The sequence below is a fragment of the Bubalus kerabau genome, chromosome 6 (assembly GCF_029407905.1).
Source record: "Bubalus kerabau isolate K-KA32 ecotype Philippines breed swamp buffalo chromosome 6, PCC_UOA_SB_1v2, whole genome shotgun sequence".
In the NCBI taxonomy this organism is placed as follows: Eukaryota; Metazoa; Chordata; class Mammalia; order Artiodactyla; family Bovidae; genus Bubalus; species Bubalus kerabau.
In genome coordinates, this window is record NC_073629.1 from 103244742 (window position 1) to 103268294 (window position 23553).

The following is a 23553-nucleotide window of genomic DNA, read 5'->3' on the forward strand; positions in this document are numbered from 1 at the left end:
GCAGCTGGCTTCTCCCCACTCCTCCTCTGCTCCTGCCCAGAGGCCCCTCCCCACTGACCGGCAGAGACCCTTGGCTCCAGGGGCAGGGGACTCCACTCCTTGCTCTGGCAGAGCTGTATCAGGTACTCGAAGCTCAGCATGGAGCCTATGCAGGCAGCGTCCCGAGGGTGGAGCTAGGGGAGGAGCAGCAGAGGGCAGGCGTGAACCCCAGCTTCCAGCTCTCAAGGAAGCCCCACCAACACAGACATTCAGAACACAGAGACTGAGAGGGACCAGGAAGCCATCAGGCTGTGCTACTCCCAGGGGACTAGGGAGCGGTGGGGTCCTCCGAGGCCACTCACAGCTCGAGGGATCTCACAGTACGTCAAGTCCTGGAGGTGCCTCCAGCTTTCAGGGCCGGGTCCCACCCGTCCATGCTGTGGCTCCACCCACACCTCGGTGACCAGGTTGAGTTCCGAGTCCCCCTCCAGGGCCTCCACCTCCACATCGTTGTCATCATCTGTTGAGAAGCTAAAGGAGGAAGGACTCTAAGCCTGGAAGAAAGGAGAGTCCAACCCACCACCACCTGGTCAGGAGTCGGTCCACAGAGGGCGGGAAGGCCAGGGCTCACAGGACAGCCACAATTCACACACGGCCTTCTGTCACTGTATGTGCCCCATGAAGCGTCTAAAGACAGTATCCCCTGCCCTGACTTTCAAGGTTGGGAGACAGACCTTCAGGGCGCAGTAGGGGGAAGGGAAACTGGAGCAAAGTGGCTCGGGGGGTCGGGCCTCACCTGTCCTTGGTGGAGGTTGAATGAGGCGGAAAGAGGATGTACTGGACCACGCACGTGTGCCTCTCCTTGGCCGCAGCCTGCCCCGGGGGCTCGTTCTGGGACAGGAAGGGAGAGTTTAGACCCACCCCAGCCCTGGCCTTCAGAACTTTAGGCCCCTCGCCACACTCCTGGGATTGGCCTCAGGCCACAGGGTCCCAATGAGGCAGTGTTTCCATCAGTGCCGAACCCGCTCAGAGGTGAGTAGCCCTGGGATGACGATGGACCTTGGTGGGATGTGAGGGATGGCACGTACCTGAATCGGGAGCTCCAGGACCATGGTGATGATGCCTTCCCCACTGCAGGCGAAGTGGAACCCTTCCGAGAGCCGGACTCTGAGGCCCCGGAGAAGCAGCAGTGGGACGGGATGAGATGGGGAGAGACATTCAGCATACAACCCCTGGCCTCCGATGCCACTTAAGATGCCCACTTTCCAGTGGCCATCCAGGCAGACTTGTCTGCTCGTGGCCCTGTTCAAACCACTGGTCCCTCAGGGGCCAAATGAGAACCAGGGGCCAAAGTCACCAAGTTGTGGGGAAAGGTGGTGGGTAGGGGAGCAGCGTGTCAGCTCTGTGCTGGCTCTTCTGCAGAGCGGGGGCCTCAGAGATGAGGGCAGAGAGAGGGACCATGTCTGGCTTAGGCTTTCTGCCAGCATCCAAGCCCAGCGTTGATGCTTGCTCCCTCCCTGCCCTCCGTGGCCCGGTAGGTTGAGTGACGTACTCAGTGAGGATGGAAAGGAGCTGGGCGATGGCGCTGAGTGGCAGTGCAGGGGCCAGTCCTGACGGGACGCTCCAGAGCCAGCGCTGGTGGTACAGGTAGCGGGACAGTGATGCCAGGCTGGAAGAGGCTGAGCGGCCCGACACCAAGGGCAGTGGCCCCGGTGGCTCCAGGGTCAGCAAGAAGGGTGCCCGGTAGTCCAGGGGCAGCTTCTCATACCTGGGCAACAAGGGCAATTCCCAATTGACCTCTACTCATGCCCAGCTCATGTTCCTGGCCTGTCCTCACCCTCTCTACCAACCTGATGAGCAGCTTGTCCAGTGGCTTATGCAGGACCACAAGGCAGGGCCGGTCAGACAGGGCCTGCTGTGGCCCCAGCGTTGGGGGGGACTTGGAGGGAGAGTTGCCCCCACCAGTGCCCCCCAGCCCTTTTCGTTTCACCTTGGGTGTTGGCTCCTTGCTTTGAACCCGGTGGGGGAAACGCAGGCGCAGGATTTCTTCCCTCAAGTCCGACACAATCTGAGGGGAAACTGTGATCACAACCTCCTGCTCCCATCGGCTATGGACATGCAGAAGGGGTCCACAGACGAGGCGGGAGAGCCTGGTGCCCCACGGCTTATTGGTCTGGGGGGCTCCTCCTTCGACTGGCCCCGGGAGTGCTGGGGAGAAGGAGCCTGTTGACACTCCAGGGCTCGTGGGTCGGAGAGTGAGTTGGGGCCCCGCTCACCTTGTGCCGAGCCTGTGCTGGTGTGCCGATGAGGAAACCCAGGCGGAGCACCATGCACGGGGCCTTGGAGATGATGCGGACCATGTAGAAGGAGGAGGGGGGCTGGTCTGGGGCACTGGGGAGAAATGGAGGGTCCGTGAGCAGCCCTCGGCGGGGAGAAGATGGGTTTAGGAGGAAGGAGGGAGAGGGTCTGGGGTGAGAGGAAGAGACACGGGATGGGGGGAGGAGGGGCCATCACCGCGCCCACCTGGAGAGCAGCTTCACATAGGAATAGCCCTCGACTAGCACGAAGCTGCTCCAGTCACGGAGCAGGGAGGTCAGCGAGGAGTGCGAGATCCTGCACTGGACAGTGCTGTAGCGGCCGTTGCTGCCCGGGGTGTGCAGGTGCTTGGGGATGGGCCTGGAAGAGGGTGTGCGGTGAGGTCAGCCGGCCCGGGCCCAGGCGTGGGGGAGGGGGACAGGCTGCTACTTCTCTCTTCCAGGCCCTGTCTGAGGGTCTGGAGGCTCAAGAGCAGGAGGGCTAGGATGGCTGGAGCTTTCCTTGGCCAAGTCGGTACAGGCTCATCCACTGCCTCCCTTCCCGTCACCCCGCGTCCCTCCCGCGCCCTGCTCCTCCACCCCGGCTGTGGCCCGACCAGGGATACCCACGTGTCGTGCTCCAGGATGAGCACCAGGCGATGCATGTGCAGCCAGCGCTGCCACGAGTTAGCGTCCATGGACAGCACCGGCTTCCAATAGGCAGCAAACTGGGCATGGGAGGAGTCGGAGCCACTGTGCTGAAGCGACAGCACCTGGGGGCACGAAGAGGTCATGAATGACCTCCGCAGGGCATCAGAGCCTGGGGTGGTGGTGGGGGGGGGGGGGGTCAGAGGCGGCAGTGGTGTAAGGCTAAAGGAACCTTCAGCCCCGCCTGGGACAGAGGCAGAAATGCCTCCAATAGGAAGGCTAGGTCAGGGGCCCCCAGCCTCTAGAATCTCATGCCTAATGGTCTGAGCTGGAAATGCTGAAATAATAGTAAGAAATACAATGCACAATAAATGTAATGCACTTGAATCATTCCAAAACGACTCCCTCAAACCCCAGTCTGTGGAAAAACTGTCTTCCACAAAACCAGTCCCTGGTGCCAGAAAGGTTGGGGACCACTGGCTAGAGTAAGACAAATGAGCCCAGGGACAGGCAGGGTGGCCTCTTAAAGCTGAATCCAGACACAGGATGGAACTTCCATCACTGACTTTAGGGGAAAGCCTCTGAGTGATGGCAGGACCTCAGGAAGAGGGTATGATTCATACCCTCATGAGGGTGGAATAAGCCCCCAGCCCCTCAGTGCTAGGCTGACAGCTGGGGCCAAGTGTGGAGAAAGCAAAAGACAAACGGAGCCACAGTCCTTGAGAAGCACAGCAGTCGTGGTTGGCTGGAAGTGCGGGGCAGGCTGGAGGGTGCATGTGGAGATGGCAAAAGGGCTTGCAGCTGGCTGGGAGACCCCTACCGAGACATTCTGCAAGTCTTGACCTTGGACTCCAGTGATCCGTGGAGGGTCACCTTTCTCTAGAGACTCTTTCCTCCCCTGGGGCGGGGGGTGGGGGTGGGGAGGAGGGGGCTCTGAAGGCTAAAGTTCAGGGTCCTGGTTTGGGGGCCTCAGATTTGAGAGGTGAGGAAAATGAACGTGGTTCTGGGCTCCAGAGGGTGAGCCCAGGACAGGGAGAACGTGCGTCAGGGCCCCCTCACCGGGGTGGTGGAGCCGGGTGGGATGTAGAAGAGAGGCACTCCGCTCTTGGTGCTGTCGGGCAGCGTGAAGTGTTCTGGGACGGAGGAGAAAGACTGCAGGTGGGCGAGCATCTGGTCCGTCTGGTTAATGCTGCAGAGCAAGGGCCACCCTGAGCCTCCCCGGCCTCTGGGGAGTCAGGGGAGGGGAGCCCCAGGGGCACGTGGGAGTCTGGACACAAGCCCAAGTGCTCAGGGTGACTCTCTCCAGCCCCGCTTTCACACCTCCGCCCCTCCACACAGCGAGTGGGGCCTCCGTCACTGAGCGGCGACCCTGCTTACCTCTGCAGCGTGTTCCAGAACCGCCGGATAACGTGGGTCCGATACAGCGAGCGAATGGGTTGTCTCAGCGCGCAGGACACGTCATGCAGGATGTCATAACCGCCTTCCATTGTCACTTCCACCCGGGTGCCTCGAGGGCCCTCAGGCTCCAGGGGCCAGGGTGCAGTAGCCACGTACTCAATGCGCATGTTGTGTTTCCACAGCAGCACCAGCTTCACCTCCAGCTGGGACCCGCCTTCAGGGGAAGCAGGAGGGGAGGAGGGCCTGGGACTGGGTCCTGTCCACAACCTCCACCTACAGTATGCAACTCTAGCCTGGCCAAAGGTTCCAAGCCTGGTTCCACAGGGTGCAGGCCCAGAGCCCGCCAACAGACACAAACTGAAGTTCGCAGGCAAAATCTGAAAACAAAGCTAAGTCCAGGACACTACACCACTCTCAGCTGACTCACCTGGAACAGAAGGAGATGGAACTGGGAAGCTAAATGCGAAGAGAAGTAAGCCCAGCTCAAGTGACAGGCAGAGTCTGCCATGCATGATACACGGGGGTCTCCTGCTCTGTTTAGACGTGTGGGATACAGCAGGGCCTAGACCTTACCTTTGGCCAGTGTGACCTCTCGGACGCTGTAGCCCTCTCGAAGCCGCACAGACACGGTGCTGACCAAGTCAGCTGGAACCTCCTTCTCAGTGTGCTTTTTCCGGCGCAGGGCCAAGGCAGGGTTGCTGCTTGCGGAGACCAGGTGCTCATTAAACAGGCGGTGCTGAGAGCCTAGGGGCCGGCAGGGAAGGGGCAGGGGACAGTGTTACCTGTCAGCTGATGGAGGAGAACAGGGTGAAGTCGTCAGCCCAGTTACACTGCCTGGGGACCCGAGCCCTAGACAGATCCCTGTATCATCTCTGGGTCCACACTAGGATCCCCCGGGTTCCCACACCTGCCCCAGTCTGCCCCTCACCGCAGTAATATTCAGGGTTCAGGGCTTCCCCGCTGCGCAGGAAGGAGTAGAGGAGAAATGCCCGGTGGTAGACAGTCAGACCCAGGTTGCCTGGTTCGGGCTCAGGACAAGTGGAGAGGTAGGAGCCGAATGTTGCCATGGCGATAAACTTCATCAATTCCACGTTGGGTACGTGGCCAAAACTGCAGTCATAAGAGTAAACTCCTCCCACCTGAAGAAAGTGAGCAAGTAGAGACCTAGCTCCAGGAGAGACAATGGAGAAGAAAGTGCAAGAAGAGACTGGGCTGGATGGCAGCTCCCATCCCTGGCCCGCACAGCGGCAGCTTTCTTTCCCTGAGCCCTTCTGTCTGAAGCCAATGCCACCTGGCCACACCCCTCTCACCCCACATCAAATACCAGCCTGACCCCAATTCACTAAGATTTTGGCCAATGGCTCACCAAATTCCTATCATCATCTTAAGACTGCAGTGTCTGACAGGGTGCTTCTCAAACTTTAGGGTGCACACAAAGCACCTGAGGTCTGGGGTGGGAGCCTGAGATTTTGCATTTCTAACAAGCTCCCTGGCAATGCCAAGGCTGCTGGTCTGTGGACCGTAGTTTGAGCACTAAACCTATAGATCAGAGACTAGCAAACCACATACAACCTGCGGTCAACTCTAGTCTAGTATCTATTTTTGTAAATAAACTTTTATTGGAATATAGCACGCCCATTCATCTTCCTACTGTCCATGCCTGCTTTCAGGCTACAAGAGCACAGCTGAGTAGCTGGGACAACCATATGGCCCACAAAGCTGAAAATGTTTACTACTTGGTCCTTTGGAGGTATACTCTAGAATTTAGTAGTCCCCAACCTTTTTGGCACCAGCGACCAACTTCATGGAAGATGATTATTCCATGAACCAGGGTTGAGGGGGATGGTTTCAGGATGATTCAACTGTATTACATTTACTGTGCAAGTTATTTCTATTATTATTATTATTCCATCAGCTCTACCTCAGATCATCAGGCTTTAGAGATCAGAGATGGGGACACCTACAGATGGTTCATTCAATTTCCTGGCCACTCAGCTCCTTAACCCTCATCTCCAAGAACTTTATTCCACTCACCTGCCCCCTAGCTACACACTGGCCCCTGACTTCACCTGGAACTACTTCCTCTTTGTGAACTCAATTGCCACATCCCTGATTACACATAACTCTGTCCCATTTTTAAGTTCCTTTCATCCTCCTCCTCCTGCTGCTCTCTGATCCCATTAAGACTCCTAGGCCTTGAACCTTTGCTCTTTTCAAATCTATCCACGTCCTCCTGGGCCTCTTTTTACAACCCAGCCTGGACCGCATGTTCAAACAACTTCTTATGCAACATTCTCAACTCCCAGGCCCTCCTCACCATTTTTCTGCTTCCACCTGGAAACCCCAACTAGGATCACAAGCTCTATACCCAGATCCCAAATGAGATCTTCAGTTCAGTTCAGTCGCTCAGTCGTGTCCGACTCTTTGCAACACCATGAATCGCAGCACACCAGGCCTCCCTGTCCATCACCAACTCCCGGAGTTCACCCAAACTCATGTTCATCAAGTCAGTGATGCCATCCAGCCATCTCATCCTCTGTCGTCCCCTTCTCCTCCTGCCCCCAATCCCTCCCAGAATCAGGGTCTTTTCCAATGAGTCAACTCTTTGCATGAGGTGGCCAAAGTATTGGAGTTTCAGCCTCAGCATCAGTCCTTCCAATGAACACCCGGGATGGTCTCCTTTAGGATGGACTGGTCGGATCCCAAATGGAAGAAAAACTGCACAGTTGTGTAGGGTGGCGCCACACCAAAACGTATGACACCCAATCCAGCTGGTCCTTCAGGCTGGTCTTCAGCGTCATTCCTCCTCCTCACCTCTGCCTCCCTCCCTCACAGCACATGTCTTCACTTCTATCCTAGTCTCAGAGAAGCAAGGACACTCTTCTGCTCCAAGAATCCCTCAATTTATTTTTTGAGCCACCGTCCTCCTGTTAATTTAGGAACTTCACTCCATCCAGCTTCCTTTCCTTTATTTTCAAACTCTGCTCCACCATGGCCCTTTGGAAACATGAAGTCTCTAGCTTAAAACACAAATCAGAACACCCCTCTCTTTCCACACTATCCTCCCCTCAGGCTGCCGTTCTCTCTCTCGAGCATGCTTGCTCCTCCCTTGATCTGAACAACCAGATTCCACATGTCAACACTTGTCTCTACATCCTTCCCTTCTATCCACTCTTCCACACACTGCAATCATTTCTCTCACCGCCTTTTGACTATAGTAGCCTCGAAAAAAATTTCTATAACCTCCTAATTGCCAAAGGCAAAGGGCACTTTTCATTCCTCATTGTACAAGATCTCTCTATTGCCTCTCATGCTGTGAAGTACTCCTTTTTCCCCCCAAACCCTGAAATTCTTGACACCAGAGCCTTCTGGTTTTTGTCTGATTATTTCCTCTTCATTCTTTGCTGGGCCCCCTCTCTATGAAAGATCTTTAAACCCCAGTAGCCCCCAAGTTCTTTGGGGGTGCTTATCTATTCTCAAATGCCATGTGTAGGCTGCCCAAATCCTAACTCTCAATTAGTATGGACTCCTGAGTATCTGATCTACATGTCCGACCGCTAACGGCTGCGAATAGCAGTCATTTACTATGTAATTCTGCACTATGCTAAACCCTTCAAATGCATCACCCCACCCCCTGAGGAAGGTACTATTACAATCTCTGTTTACAAATGAATCCACCCAAGAAGGGAAGTGATGTGTCCACATCACACAGCCAGTAAGTGGAGCCAGGATCCCGGCCAGGCGTGCCAGACTGCAAAGGTGACACACGGGCCCCGGCACCATGTGCGCACACCTGGCCTCAGCGTCCTGTCCACCCCGCCCCAACTGCTGCTCTGTTGACTCTGCTGGCTCCCAGTCATCAGTGAAGTCAGAAACGTGGACACACCCTTAGCCCCTCTTTCTTGTTCACCCCTCACATCTCGCTAATCATAAGTCATGTTGATGCCGCCCCTTCATTTCCTTAATGCTACCCCCCATTCTCTCTTACCCTGAATTCCCCTAGTTTAAGTCCTGATCCTCTCATCTGACCACTGCAATTAACAGCCTCTCCGCCTCCACTCTTGTCCCTCCCCCAGCAATGAGTGACATTTATAAAACATAAACCCAGTAAGTGACTTTCCTTCCCTCTATCAGCATCACCCACACAATTATGCTGGAACTCCTCTAACACAGCAGAAGCGCCTTTCCATGCTCTGGCCTATGCCTACCCTCTAGCCTCACTTTCCACAGCTCTCTGCCTTCTATCCTATAGCCTGTCAATCCAAACTGGCTGCAGGTCCCTGAATACATGCACTCCCTCCTCTGCTTAAGCTAGTTTGAGCTGGGTTTTCTGACCCTTGCAACTGAAACAGGAATAACTAAATCTAATGAGGGAGGTAGGACTGGAACTGACTGCCAGACAGCAAATTCTGGATTCTTCTTACTATAACATGCTGTCTCTCACATCCTAAGGAAAGAACAAAGATGAGAATCCTCTCCCACCAGTTTACTATCCTGTTCTAGACATGATGCTCCCTCCCCATCCCCACCATCCCTCCAGAACTATGCTATTGGCTTTACCTGGGAAACCACTGCCTACAAGAAAGTAACCAGCCACATTCCACCTGGTAAGGTGTGATACTCTCCTCTCCTCCTTCCCAGAAAGTCCTTACCTGCACAAAAGAACAGGCCACAGTGCCACTGCGAAGCTGGTTCAGCAGCGTCTCACAGACAGCAACATCGGGGATGCTGGTCACTCCATCCGTGATCACAATGATACCTGGAGCAGGAAGCATCAGACTCAGACCTGGGGTCCCTCCAGATCAGAGTCACAGGGAGGCTCCCAAGGGACAGGACCTCAGTGTCCACCAACCACTGTGTTTTATAATCCTCCAATACCTTTCCTTCTCCCCTTCTCTCCTGCTTCAACCTCTCAAGGACTGGGTCCCAAACTCCTCCCAAGAGGTGATCTTGGAGCTCTGTTCCTTCCCACCAGGGTCCCTGCTGGTTGTCAGAGCTGGGGGTACTTGAGATACACACTACTGAACACTTACCTTTCACAAACAAGGAAACAGACGCACTTCCCTGCGGCCCACCAATCCTTTGGAACTTCTATCTTTGCTGATAATACCACCCACCCTTCCTGTACCCCCGTTTCCCCAATCTCACCAACATTCCTCCTACTGACCTGCACTGGAGTTGGAGGGCAGCAGCTGCAGTGCCAGGATGCCCTGACGAATCATACTGACCAGTCCAAGATCAGCTGTCACCATGGAAACGCCCACTTTCCGGCCTGAGGGCTCCCCCGAGTCTGGGGACTGGTCCTCGGTCTGGCCCAAGTTACAGAAAAGACTGAATGGGACAGATGGCGCTGCTACCCCATCCACAGCAAAGCCAGAATTGATAGTCTAGCATTGCCCAGGCCAGACAGGCCTAGTCCTATGAGCTCTCCAGTTCCCCTACTGTGTGGCCAAGTCCTGACTATGCTCCTTCCCCTGCTGTGCGCTTGGAGGCCGATCCTCAGATGGGCAGGGCGTCCAGCACCAGGTGAAGCACCTCACTGTCCTGGAGCAGGCCTTCCCTACCTTTTGCCAGTAAGGCCCCCTTTACATATTCTTCCATTGCCATTATGATATATATTAATACATCAATCAGATTAAGTCTTCAGACACACAGACCCGCCATCTGCCTGGCTACTTCTCAGATATCTAAAAGAACAGGAGAGTGCACTGTGGTGAACCCAAGCAGCTTTATCCCAGATTATACAAAATAGTGGAAATCAAAGTCACCCACGATCACCTTCTCAGATCCACTGGGGGGGAAGATTCAGGACTGAAAAAACACAAGCAAACAGCCTCCACATTTTCTCCCAGCAGCAGTGTGTGTCTTGGGGAGTCTAGTAAGCCTTCTTCCAACAGGGAACCTGTTGTGTGCACTCACTGGCACTTCTTTCCTTGGCGCCCTCTGCCCCTGGCTTTTAGCCCTTTTTTCCTGCTGTCTCTTCCCTCTATGACATTTGGCTTGTCCTTCCTCTGTCCCTTAACAGCTCCTCCTTCTAAGCGGCCTCTACCTGCTTTCCTCCCACATACCTGGTTCTGGCGGTCATACTGCTGCTGTAGCATGGTGGCCACCTTATCCTCAAAGAGACAGAGCTGCGCATACACCTGCTGCAAGAACACCTCCTGCTGGGAAGGCTCCAAGAGGCAGCCCTGGACCAGCACCTGAGAAGCACAAGGGCAAGAGCGAGACATGAAGGGCAGGGGGACGCCGGGCAGTACCCCTCTGGCCTCCCTATTTATTTGCCACACTGGGCTGCCCCAAGCTCCAGTATGGGGGCGCCACTAACATCTTCCAGTTTCCTCCATCTTGGCCTCCGGGACATCGTCTACAAGCTGCCCTATCTGGCCAGGAAAAGCCTCTTTTGACTCATACTTTCTTATTCTTGTTGATTTCCAAGCACTGCACACAGAAGCTGCTCTAGATCTTTTCTCTTTCTTAAGCTTAGAATCTTATTCCCCCAACGAGTGTTCCTTGCTTCTCTTTACCCTTAGCAGATAACTCCCACCCACCATTTTCACAGAGAAAGGAAACCAGTCAACAGGAACTCCCCACTCACCCTAACCTTCAGGGTGACTACTCTCTGACCCACCGAAAACACCCTCAGCATTTGCCAGGCATTTGGATCTACCTGTGTTCTTGTTCTTCCTTTCAGGCTCCGAAGAAGATTCCTCTTCCTCTTTTTTCTCCCCAAAGCTAATATCTCCATCTAATCTTGGATCTTTTGTCTAACATCTTGGTTCTCTCTCCATGGGGTTTCCTTCCTTCTACTTTCAACGTGAGTAAGTTCTCCCATCCTAAAAATTTGATACAGACCTGGCAGCCCCTGTGGTGGCCTTGGGATCTCTCCTCTCTCCCTGTTCTCATCACACTCCTACAATCTGCCCACTTCTCCCCAACTCCTGCCCTCCCACCCAACAGCTACTGCTTCACTCTCCATTCAGAACTGGGCCAGTGCGTGGGGACAGCCAGAAGAGGGCAGAGCGGGACTTTGGACGACTAAAGGCCTGACTGTGAGGAGAGGAAGACTGGGAACTGGGGCTGTGAAAAGATGAGCAAAATGTTCAGAGCTGTATTGTTCAGAAGAGTGAAAACTGAGTCAACCTAAGGGTCCAACAACAAAAGTTTGGCTAAATATATAATGACAAAAACACGATAAAATATTAAGAGAGGCAGTCATTTAAAACTGTTTTCAAAAAAATATTTAGTGATGTGGAAAAAATGCCCATATCATATGTTAAAAAAGCAGGAGGTAGAACTGGGTGTTTGGAATAAGCCTGATGTTTCTTCTGTCTCTGGACTGAGTAGAGGTGATGAGGGAAATAAACACATACTCAAAGAGAAGAAAGACATTCCATAACATGTCAAAAATAGCTATTTCTGAGAGGTATATTACGAGCAAGTTCTGTAGGTTTTTAAAAAAAACATTTTATATATTTTCCAAATCTCCTTCAAAGGGCATATAGTATAAACGTGACAACTTTTTGTTTTGAAAAACAGCAGGATGCATCTTGAGGAAGTTGCCTCACTTCTTAGCTGACTTAGTAACAAGTGGCCCTGGAGGCTTACCTAAGCTCTCAGTCCTCGTCTTCTCCACAGTGGTTGTCCTTGTTCAGAACGCACCTCCTCTGCCATGCTGCAATAATCTTCCGCCTGTTCTCCCTAGTCCAGAGTTTGCCCCCAGTTCTTCTCACTGGTCACAAACAAGCGTCATCTTCCTAATGTACACATCTGATCCTGTCACTGACATTCCAAACCTCCAACAGTTCTCTACTACCTGTGACTAATAATTTCAGTAGCTAACATTTGCATGTTTTCTGTGTGACAGGCATTGTTTTATTAACAAATGCTTGATACGTATTAATTCAGTAACCATGCAATATTGGTGACATCCCCATTTTGGAGAAAAGATCCAGATGCACAGAGAGGTTAAGTAACTTGCATAAGAACACATAGCTGGTAAGGGGTACAGCCAGGAAGCACATGAGGCATCTGCAGATACAGATGCTCTTTACCACCAAACTCCCCTGTAGAATAAAGTGCAAGTTCTTAGCCATGACATCCAAGGCGTTTCCTAATTCTGCCCCCGCTTCTCTCTCTAGTCTCCCCTTTACCACCCTCCTAACCCTCCCATCAATCTTCATTGTGGCCAGCTGAGTAACATGTGGCTCCCTAGAACCCCTGTGACTGACAGCAGTTTCACAGCTCTATGTCTTTGCTTCTGCTGGCCCCTCTGCCTGGAAAGCCCATTTCCTCTGTTTTCAATAATTAACATCAATTCATCCTTCAAGACTCAGTTCAAATGTCTTGGTCCAAAAGTCTCTCCTGCTGCTGCTCCAGGCTGGCTGGGTGCTCCCACAGCACCTGAGTCATAACTTATCAGTACCCTTATCACTTTCAACTGAAATTATCTCTTTCAATATCTGTCTATCCCACTAAGCTCTCAACTCCTCCCAGTAGGACAGGAACAGGGTCTGATTCATCCAGGACCTAGCCCAGGCCTGGCATCGATTGGGCTTCACTAAGTGTTTATCAAAGTGAACCTAACATCTAAACTTTTCTCACCTTGACCATGAGTACCTGCAAAGCCTGATCTCTACCTGGGGATGTAGTCCACCACCAACAGTCCTAACACCAGCACTAGGAGAATACTTTAATTCTGGGTAGAGGGCTGGGACCCAGGCATGTACCCAATGCCATATGCATATTTCAGCTCCTCAGATGCTGTTTCTTGCATCCTCCTCTCTCAAAGCCAGTTTGATAGCTAAGCTGACAATGCAGCCATCAGGAACAGTTTCAGGGTAAGCCCCTACCAATGAGTTAAGGGTGGTTACAAGCAGATGAGGGGAAACTGGGCCAATACTTATCTAAGCCCAAAACAGATATTCCAGTAACAGACTTGGCCATTCTCCAAAAGGAGTGCCTTCTGATAGCCTGTTTGGGTGTCGCATAAGCCTGTAATTATCTGTATGGTCAGCATTAACACCCGACAGCTCACAGGTGCTCAGAAGAAAAATGACCCTCCTCTCTCCTTGGAAGAAATTATGTTTCTGGGTCTTTGTTATATTTCAAAACCACAAAACTGTCCCAAAAGACCATCTCCTAGAGGCAGTGCAAGGAGTTAGGACAGTATCAAGTCTTCCGATGGAACTAAAAGGAGCAGGGGAGAGAAGAGACGTCCAGGAGCAGAACCAGAGACTGACAGGAGCAATGAGAGAGGCATTTGTCCAGTCAGTGCCAACTCACCTGATGCTTATGGGAAGGCCCTTTAAGGCCAGAGCAACAGACACTTTTAAAGAGGAGAGAGACTTGCAGAGATGACTAGGAATAGGTTTGAGGAGGGCTGGGGACTTTGAGCATGGAGAGTAGAGACAGGATAAGGACTTGGTCAGTGGACTACCCAAAATGAGGTCTGAGGATACAGACATGGAGAGAGGATGCAATACCTGATGGGACTGCAGGCCAATGATGGAGGAGTAGGCCTGGATAGTGACGTAGATCTCAGGCTGGAAGTCAATACAAGATCCAGGCACTCGGAAGGGCCGGAGCAGCCCGCCTAGGCAGCGGGAGAGGGCATGGAAAACTTCATCAAACAAGATCTCCCCTGTGGAATCATCCTGAGGGCAATGCAAAGAAAGGTCTCTCAAGGGTAACCAAACACAGCCCCGAGCAGAAGGCAGATATAAGCAGCTTCTGGGGTTGAGATTCTCAAGGTTGATCATACCCCCCAACACAGTGCACAGATGGGATGGCCTCTGTCTTCAAACACCCACCATTCCTTCACACACCTGTCTCCTTTCCACCGTGGTACCACTGTGGGATCATTCTTCACTTATCTCAGGCTACCTCTTCTTACTTCTCACTTCCTACCCAATCCTTTCTTCCCACTGCCTCCCCTCAACCAACCCCTTACCACAATGCCGGTAGATGGGCTGAGGTCCAGCTCAATGACAAACCGATACTGCCAGGCCAGGAAGGTGACCCGGGTGGATGGTACAAGGAGGAAGGGCCTGGGGACCACCGGCTCATCTGGCTGCCACCCGGGAGGCAGGACACTGAGGACTTCCAGCTCCTGCTCAGACTGAAGCTGATGATGGAGAGAAGAGGGAAGAGTCAGTCGCCCCTTTCTCTCCAGGACCTGACTTCCAGACCCAAAATGACACACCACTGGCTCTACCTCCTGCAACCCAACCAAGTACTTCTCCAAGCTGGAGAAACGACTAGACAAAATTTCCCCTGTGAAATTTTGTGGGCGAGGTCACGCGCCCCTCCTCGAATTGGACCCCTCAAGAGTTAGTCTCCCCTCCTGTGTCCAGCACTCTCCTAAAAAAGCAAAACAGACCCTCGGGTCAGCCCTCATGTTGTGCGTGTTTCTGGGCCTCACCAGCATCTCTTGGGGTGTGGCCTGCACAGTCTGGTGCAGGTGATTGAGGAACCAAGCCAGGCGAACATTTCGGGAGATTCGATAATCCTTTTTCATCAACAGGAACACCTGCCCGGCTTCTTCCACCTAGGGATAAAGAGATATTTTAAAAATCTATAAAAATTCACTAGTCCCAGGGACTTCCCTGGTGGTCCTGCAGCTAAGACTCCATGCTCCCCATGCAGGCGGCCTGGGTCTGATCCCTGGTCAGGGAACTAGGGGCTTGCCAGGTGGCTCCATGGGTAAAGAATCTGCCTGCAATGCAGGAGACACAGGTTTGATCCCTGGGTCAGGAAGATCCCCTGGAGGAGGACATTGCAACCCTCTCCAGTATCCTTGCCGGGAGAATCCCATGGACAGAGGAGCCTGGTGGGCTACGGTTCATGGGGTTACAAAGAATTGGACATGACTGAAGTGACTCAGCATGCACGCAGGGAACTGGATCCCATGTGTCTCAACTAAGGGTTCACATGCTGCAACTAAAGATTAGTGTGGCCACAACTAAGACCTGGCAGAGCCAAATAAGTATTTTTTAAAAATCTACTAGTTGCCAGTACACATAGATCACAGTGCAAGTAACTTGTCCAAAAAGCTCGGAATCCATTACCGAGAGGCAAGGCAGCAGAGGTGAAATGGTTACCCCCACTTCAGTGCAATGGGCTTCCCAAGGATTCAATTCTCATCTCTTGGTTCCCATTTCCCCTCTAAAGACATCTATGCAGATCAAGTGACCTTTGTACATTTCAATGGATATGTGAGTTTCTCCTATAAACTCTAAGTTCTTTGAGGGCAGGGATTGCATCTTGCTCTATTTTTGTGTCCCTGTGCTCAGCAAATTGCTTAAAACAGAACAGACACTCAATAATGCCCGGCAGTTCCTCCTATTAAGTCTTGACAACAGCAGGGAGTGAGAGCTCTTCACTGGGTGAATGGCAAGCCTACTGAAGACCTCAAACCCAACTTCTGTGGGTCACAGTCTCCCTCCCCATCCTTCTCAGCTGTCAACGCTCCAGTTCCTTCCTTCCGTTGCCTCACAGGCAGTCAGTTCAACAGTGTCCTAACGACCATTTGTTCCGTTGCCTGTGTCCTCACCTGTCGCGACAAAAGCCCGGCCAACTCTTGACTTAGGATGAATTTAACTTTCTTCCTTATCCACACATACACTGCACCGGCTGTACACTCTGACGGAAAGAAGCTTCCCACCTTGCCAGTGGTGCCACTTCTAGAGAACGTTACCAATCATCTCACCTTTTCCTGCTCAGCAACCCTTCCTTAGTCCCCTCAGGTTTTACAATCTGCCTACTCCCGTGGTCCCAGCAGATGAAACTGCCTACAGTTTTGCAGAGAAATAAGGGTCAGCTGGCCTGAACTCTTCAATGTTTCCTCAAGATTAACCCTTATCAGTAACATCCTTTACTCCCTTACTCTTGCCTCAGATGAAAAGCTTACTCTCCTCTCCTACTTAGACAAACTGCAAATTTCTCTTCCCATGTTCCTAGTGAGGGGGGAAATGCCAGGCTACGAGGAAGTGAGCAAAAGTCAGTGATATCCTGTTGAGAAATGGGATGTTGAAATGAAGATTTTTTTTTTCTCCAATAATGGGGAAATACCCATGAAGAAGAGATGGAAAAAGTCCTGGAAAAGCAATAATGATGGATATCTGATGCTGGAGAAGAGTTTGGAGAGCAGAGATGCAACGACTAATGATGAAGAAAGACCTTTCTCTCCAAGACAGAAGGCAAGCATAAAGAGATATAGAAGCTATGGATACACGTATAAGTATATGGCTGAGTACTCTCACTGTTCACCTGAAATTACCACAACATTTTTAATCAGCTATATCCCAATACAAAATAAAAAGTTTAAAGTTTGGGGAAAGAAATACAGAAAGGGACATTGAAAAACGGCAGGGATGAGAGTAGAAGGAGGAAGAGGGAAGAAACACATATTTATTGAGTACTTAAAATACATTCAATAGAACACTGTAGAGGTTAAGTATAAGAACTTCAGATTCGGACAGCCTGGGTTTGAATCCCAATTCAGCCTCCTATTAGCAGTGAGATTGTGGAAAAGGTACTTAACCTATATAAGTCTCAGTGTCCTCATTTGTAAAATGAAGATAGTACTGGTATTAGATTTACCAGCACCAATCCTAATACCAATTGAATTGCGCTGTTTTGCTGATGAAGGAAAACTATGCATATGAAGTCGTCAGCAGAGTGCATGGCACTTAGTTAGAACACAATAGAAGTTAACTATTACAGATTATGACCAGGCTCAACACTAGGCCCTTTACCTACGTAACCACATTCAGTCTTCACACAACACATTTAACAGAAGTTAAGTGGAGATCCAAAAAAGTTAGGCGGCTTAGCAGAATTTGTAGTTCAGTTCAGTCGTTCAGTCGTGTCCACCTCTTTGTGACCCCATGGGCTGCAGCATGCCAGGCTTCCCTGTCCATCACCAACTCCCGGAGCTTGCTCAAACTCACGTCCATCAAGTCAGTGACACCATCCAACCATCTCATTCTCTGTCGTCCCCTTCTCCTCCTGCCTTCAATCTTTCCAAGCATCAGGGTCTCTTCCAATGAGTCAGTTCTTCACATCAGGTGGCCAAAGTATTGGAGTTTCAGCATCAGTCCTTCCAATGAATATTCAGAATTTTCTTTAGGGTTGACTGGTTGGATCTCCTTGCAGTCCAAGGGACTTTCAAGAGTCTTCTCCAGCATCACAGTTCAAAAGCATCAATTCTTCGGTGCTCAGCTTTCTTTATAGTCCAACTCTCACATCCATATATGACTACTGGAAAAACCCTAGCTTTGACTAGACAGACCTTTGTCAGCAAAGTAATGTCTCTGCTTTTTAATATGCTGTCTAGGTTGGTCATAGCTTTTCTTCCAAGGAGCAAGCATCTTTTAATTTCATGGCTATGGTCACCATCTGCAGTGATTTTGGAACCCCAAAAAAGTAGTCTCTCACTGTTTCCATTGTTTCCCCATCTATTTGCCATAAAGTGATGGGACCGGATGCCATGATCTTAGTTTTTTGAATGTTGAGCTTCAAGCTAGCTTTTTGACTTTCATTAAGAGGCTCTTTAGATCTTCTTTGCTTTCTGCCATAAGGGTGGTGTCATCTGCATATCTGAGGTTATTGACATTTCTCCTGGCAATCTTGATTCCAGCTTGTGCTTTACCCAGCCCAGCATTTTGCATTATGTACTCTGCATATAAGTTAAATAAGCAGGGTGACAACATACAGCCTTGACATACTCCTTTCCCTATTTGAAACCAGTCTGCTGTTCCATGCCCAGTTCTAACTGTTGCTTCCTGACCTGCATACAGATTTCTCAGGGGGCAGGTCAGGTGGTCTGCTATTCCCATCTCTTTCAGAATTTTCCAGTTTGTTGTGATCCACACAGTCAAAGGCTTTGGCATAGTCAATAAAGCAGATGTTTTTCTAGAACTCTTTTGCTTTTTCAATGATCCAATGGATGTTGGCAATTTGATCTCTGGTTCCCCTGCCTTTCCTAAATCCAGCCTGAACATCTGGAAGTTCATGGTTCACGTACTATTGAAGCTTGGCTTGGAGAATTTTGAGCATTACTTTGCTAGCATGTGAGATGAGCGCAATTGTGCAGTAGTTTGAACATTATTTGGCATTGCCTTTCTTTGGAATTGGAATGAAAACCGATCTTTTCCAGTCCTGTGGCCGTTGCTAAGTTTTCCAAATTTGCTGCATATTGAGTGCAGCACTTTCACAGCATCATCTTCTAGGATTTGAAATAGCTCAGCTGGAATTCCATCACCTCCACTAGCTTTGTTCGTAGTGATGTTTTCTAAGGCCCACTTGACTTCACATTCCAGGATGTCTGGCTCGAGGTGAGTGATCACACCATCGTGATTATTTGGGTCATGAAGATCTTTTTTGTACAGTTCTTCTGTGTATTCTTGCCACCTCTCTTAATATCTTCTGCTTCTGTTAGGTATACATCATTTCTATCCTTTACTGTGCCCATCTTTGCATGAAATGTTCCCTTGGTATCTAATTTTCTTGAAGAGATCTCTAGTCTTTCCCATTCTATTGTTTTCCCCTACTTCTTTGCATTGATCACTGAGCAAGGCTTTCTTATCTCTCCTTGCTATTCTTTGGAACTCTGCTTTCAGGTGGGTATTGGGTGTATCTTTCCTGTTCTTTGCCTTTAGCTTCTCTTCTTTTCTCAGCTATTTGTAAGGCCTCTTCAGACAACCATTTTGCCTTTTTGCATTTCTTTTTCTTGGGGATGGTCTTGATCATTGCCTTCTGTACAATGTCATGAATTTCCATCCATAGTTCTTCAGGCACTCTATTAGATCTAATCCCTTGAATCTATTTGTCACTTCCACTGTATAATTGTAAGTGATTTGATTTAGGTCATACCTGAATGGTCTAGTGGTCTAGAATTTGTAGGCACAGGGTCAGAAGTCAAGCCCATGCCTGATGAGCTGAAAGCCCTTCTACTGAGCTTAACATATGGATCAAACTGGGGACTTAGGAGCAGAAAAGTTTTAAAATGGTTACAAGAAGGAACATGATGGAGGTTTATAAAGGATGCTGTGACATAATTCAAAAAGACAATTTAAACATCAATGTGATGTGATTCAGTATTACTCTGTGTTGTCTCTATATTGTCTAAAATCACACTTTGGGAAATACCACTGTTATACTGTTATCCTGCACGGGCCTGAGGTAGGCCCTGGCTAGGATTCTGGATTTTATCTAAGAATTAGGTCAAGCTACCTAAATCTTTTTTCAGCAGGGCAGTATTATTGTATCTGCATTTAAAAGAATCCCCCCCTGGCTACCACATGATTTAGAAAGCTCCCCTAATAACCAGGGGAGATGACAATGGCCTACAGCACAGCTACTCAAAGTAGCTGTTCTGTGAGCTGTTTGAGCCTGTTCCCTGCTGAGACAAGGAGCTGTACTAGAATGTAAAACCACCACTGCCTTTCACTGACGGTCTTGGGAAAAGTCAGTTGAACTAACCTTTAAGACAAGTGAGCTCAGTTGCACTTTAAGGAATATTTATATTAAGATGGACAAGAACTGATGATTAATCAAAGTAGGGAAGAGAAGTGAAGTCACTCAGTGTCTCCGACTCTTTGTGACTCCATGGACTATAGCCTGCCAGGTTCCTCCATCCATGGGATATTCTAGGTGAGAGTATTGCAGTGGGTTGCCATTTCCTTCTCCAGGAGACCTTCCCAATCTAAGAGTCGAACTCAGGTCTCCCACACTGTGGGCAGACTCTTTTACTGTCTGAGTCACCAGGGAAGTCCAAAGTAACCAAAAAAAAAAAAGGTGTCAAGGATGCTTAAGGTAACACCAAAAAAACCAGTAGGTTGCAGGATGATTTCTGGTAGCTAGAGAAATCAGGTATAGTTATTTCCTATCATTTCTAACCATCATTCCCCTCAGAAGGTCCCATCAAATCGAATGCTCTTATTGCCAAACTCTTAAAAAGACAAACGGGGTCTAATTGGCTTGAAAGGAAATAGCAGCAATTACAAGCCCTCTTTCTCTGATCCCTGGTCTCAAAATGAGTTACTTTTATAAACTAGGCAACCTCTCCCTCTGGATTGGCTGTGTGGTCTTAGTGACCTCTCTTGTATACATGTTGACTGTGCCACGGTTCTTATCTTGAAAAAGGCTGGGTTGGGTTCAGAATTATCAGAATAAGAAGGATATCCCAGTTCAGCAGCCCTTTCTGTTTATCACTCTATCCCCGGAGTCTGGTGCACGGCCTGGCAATAGGATGCGCTATACAATTTTGCTGAATAAGTGAATTCACTCTATGTTCTAAGCAAAGCAAATGCAACATTTAAAACCAATCATAGGCAGTACAACTCTTCTCAAGGTGAGGTCATCATAACACTAGTCTCCATGCTATTTTCCTTTTGTTCTTCTTTGGTGGTGAGTAAAGATATTTTTTTTTTTAAATGCCAGTTTGTTTCAGTTGTGCAAGGAAGTAGCCAGGAAAGGAGTTTTGTGGCCCATACTGGGCCAGGGTTAAAGGAGGGAGAGCACAGGTCTACGTGTCAGCACCATAAGGAGAGTTGGGGACACCTGGTCACTTCATCTTCTAGGACTAAAATCTTGGCCACTCTGGGCTTAATAAACGAACCTTTCTTTCCATGATTCCCTGTACTGTTTGGTATCTTGTTAGGCATTCGCAAAGTGGCCTGGATTTCTTCATAGCACCCACCAGAGTTAATACTGAAAAATTTGTGTACTTTTAAATGTTGATTTCCCCAACAAGTGTAGACACGGCGGGGAGGCGGGGCTGTCTACATTGTATTGTTCTTTGCTGTATCTCTGGCAACCAGCACAGTGCCAAGACACTTAGGGATGGAATATTTGTTGAATGAATGTATGAGAGAAATAGCTCCCACAAGTTATATTCACTCTCTTCTCTGTTTTAAGCTATGTTCTTAGTATCTTACCAGTGATTCCAAATTTTTCACCTTTATCAACATCTGGCTTTTGTTATTTAAGAACTCCTATCCTTCCTCATCTGCTTTGTGGAAAAACTATTGTTTGGATTTTTCCTTTGCCTCCATGAAAGGTGTTTTTACCAAGTTTTTTTTTCCCCCTACTAGTATGTTCTTTACTGATATTTTGTTCTTCTGTACAATTCTGGAATGGGGGCGGGGGGTGGTTCTGGTGTAGACTCTTAATAGATTTGTTTTAGATGCAATGACAGTATTGACAGCTGAGACTCTCTGGCCTTGAACTTTAGTTTCCTCCTCTATAAAATATCATCACCTATCCCAATGATGGATGAAGCACATTGTAAAGTTAAAAGTGCCACATAAATGCATGTATTAATAGTAACAAGGTGCTGCTGCTTTGAGTCTGGAGGAAGTCCTGCACAGCCATTCACTTCAGCTTTTTGTGCTCACCCTCACTTGGTTGGCAGAATTAGAAATTTCTTCACACTGAGCCAGAATCTGTCTTCTTGATATTACATTGACCTGCTCCTGAAATCTGCTCTCTTGAAAATATGTAACTCACTTTGGGTTTTACCTCCTGAGGCCACAGAGGGAAAATCTGACCCTCTGCCAAAGGAGAATCTATCAGATATCTGATGATGGTTCTGAGTATTTGCTGCTCCACAATAATCATCTCCAGGTTCCTTAAGTGTATCTCTAACAGCATGGTTTCAGTTTCCTATTTTATATCTTAGATCACAAGCCCATGAACGAACTCTGGCTGGTCTACTTTTCAACTTAAAATGTGGATGCCAAAATGGAGTATAAGACCCAGGTGAAGGCACAGATTCAGAGTATCCCACATTCTATTTACTTTGGGGAAAGCTTTACCATGCTGTTGACCCAAGAAATCTCTATGACTTTCTTGCTTCTGCTGCTTAGACACATCCCCTATTCTGTCCTAATGCAGCTGGCTTTTTTTGGACACACACAATTATTCAATTTGTCCTATTACATTGGATAAACCCAGCCTATTATTCTATTGTGAAGCTTAGGCTGCTGTTTTGCCTTCTAGTAAATCTCTTTACAGCTAAATTTGCCTGCTGATTCAATCATGATGCCATCAAGTCCTTATCCAAGTCCAAAGAGGACAAAGGTAAGGTGAGTATGCATCCATTTGTCACTCAACAAATTTATGGAGAGTCTGCTATGTGCCAACATGGGGCTAGGTCCTAAGGATATGATGGAAAGCAAAAATTGGCATTCTCTGCTCTCACAGAATTTACCCTATAATGAAAAAAAAAACCAATTAGATAATCACTCTAATTATTATATTAATACAAACTAGGTGTGCCTAAGGATAAGAATGTGGTTTTATGAGAGCATGTAACAAAGTAACCTGACTCAGAGGTGGGTCTTAAGAGAAAGTGACTCTGAAGGTTGAGCAGAGTTGACTGAGGAGGAAAAGGGGGATACAGCAGATGGAGGGTACAGACAAGCACTGTCCCATTAGAAGACTTTCTTCAGACTATTTGTTAGTAAGCTGCTTAATTCGAGTACTGTGTAGCTTCCGTTTCTCCACCTTGTTTCAAAGGTTATTTTGAATGACGGACTAACTCTTCAAGGCCAAACTGAAGTCTAGTTCATTAATCGGTTCTTACAGAATCCACACTCTTGAAACCAGGAACATTTCCTAACTCGAGCCTTCTTGCAACATTCCCCCTTGTATGTATCCTTCAAAGTCAACAACTACATTTTCACAAACATCAGCTCTAAGTTTTCTTCACTTTCAAGATGCAATTTATCAAAACCAAAAGATTCAAGAATTAATTCAGGCAGCTAGAGTGGTATTTTTCCAAGAGTGATCCAAGGACCCAGTGGCATCAGAACCACCTGAGGTGCTTGTTAAACTGCAGAAACCTGGGCACCACCTGAGACCAAATGAATTAAGAGTTGAGAGGGCTCAGGAGTGTACACTTCATGAGCTTCCCCCAAGTCATTCTTCCACTGCACTGGTTGAGAATTCCTGAGTTAGCTGTGTTCTCACAGCACTGACACTTACGTGGAGATTTAATCCCTGATACTGAATCCTCCTGCGGAGAAGGCAATGGCACCCCACTCCAGTACTTTTGCCTAGAAAATCCCATGGATGGAGGAGCCTGGTAGGCTGCAGTCCATGGGATCGCTAAGAGTCAGACACGACTGAGCAACTTCGCTTTCACTTTTCACTTTCATGCATTGGAGAAGGAAATGGCAACCCACTCCAGTGTTCTTGCCTGGAGAATCCCAGGGACAGGGAGCCTGGT

General features: G+C 49.2%; 1 protein-coding gene across 3 annotated transcripts in view; it reads right to left on the reverse strand.

The window, feature by feature from the left end:
- Positions 1 to 23553, reverse strand: part of SZT2 (SZT2 subunit of KICSTOR complex) — a 52450-nt gene that overhangs the window by 25337 nt on the left and 3560 nt on the right. For 2 of the 3 annotated variants that reach the window (XM_055586143.1, XM_055586142.1), the window contains exons 2-20: positions 14740 to 14865; positions 14269 to 14442; positions 13802 to 13972; positions 10388 to 10519; positions 9487 to 9628; positions 8972 to 9078; positions 5248 to 5458; positions 4893 to 5063; positions 4299 to 4533; positions 3981 to 4110; positions 2904 to 3046; positions 2503 to 2655; positions 2256 to 2370; positions 1830 to 2047; positions 1532 to 1747; positions 1068 to 1146; positions 776 to 870; positions 342 to 510; positions 59 to 173 (exon numbers count right to left, since the gene is read on the reverse strand). In XM_055586143.1, the coding sequence (XP_055442118.1) occupies positions 59 to 173; positions 342 to 510; positions 776 to 870; positions 1068 to 1146; positions 1532 to 1747; positions 1830 to 2047; positions 2256 to 2370; positions 2503 to 2655; positions 2904 to 3046; positions 3981 to 4110; positions 4299 to 4533; positions 4893 to 5063; positions 5248 to 5458; positions 8972 to 9078; positions 9487 to 9628; positions 10388 to 10519; positions 13802 to 13972; positions 14269 to 14442; positions 14740 to 14865 (2902 nt within the window). Of the gene's footprint in view, positions 1 to 58; positions 174 to 341; positions 511 to 775; positions 871 to 1067; positions 1147 to 1531; positions 1748 to 1829; positions 2048 to 2255; positions 2371 to 2502; positions 2656 to 2903; positions 3047 to 3980; positions 4111 to 4298; positions 4534 to 4892; positions 5064 to 5247; positions 5459 to 8971; positions 9079 to 9486; positions 9629 to 10387; positions 10520 to 10986; positions 13601 to 13801; positions 13973 to 14268; positions 14443 to 14739; positions 14866 to 23553 lie in introns of those variants that run through there. The other variant, XM_055586145.1, reaches the window with a different exon arrangement.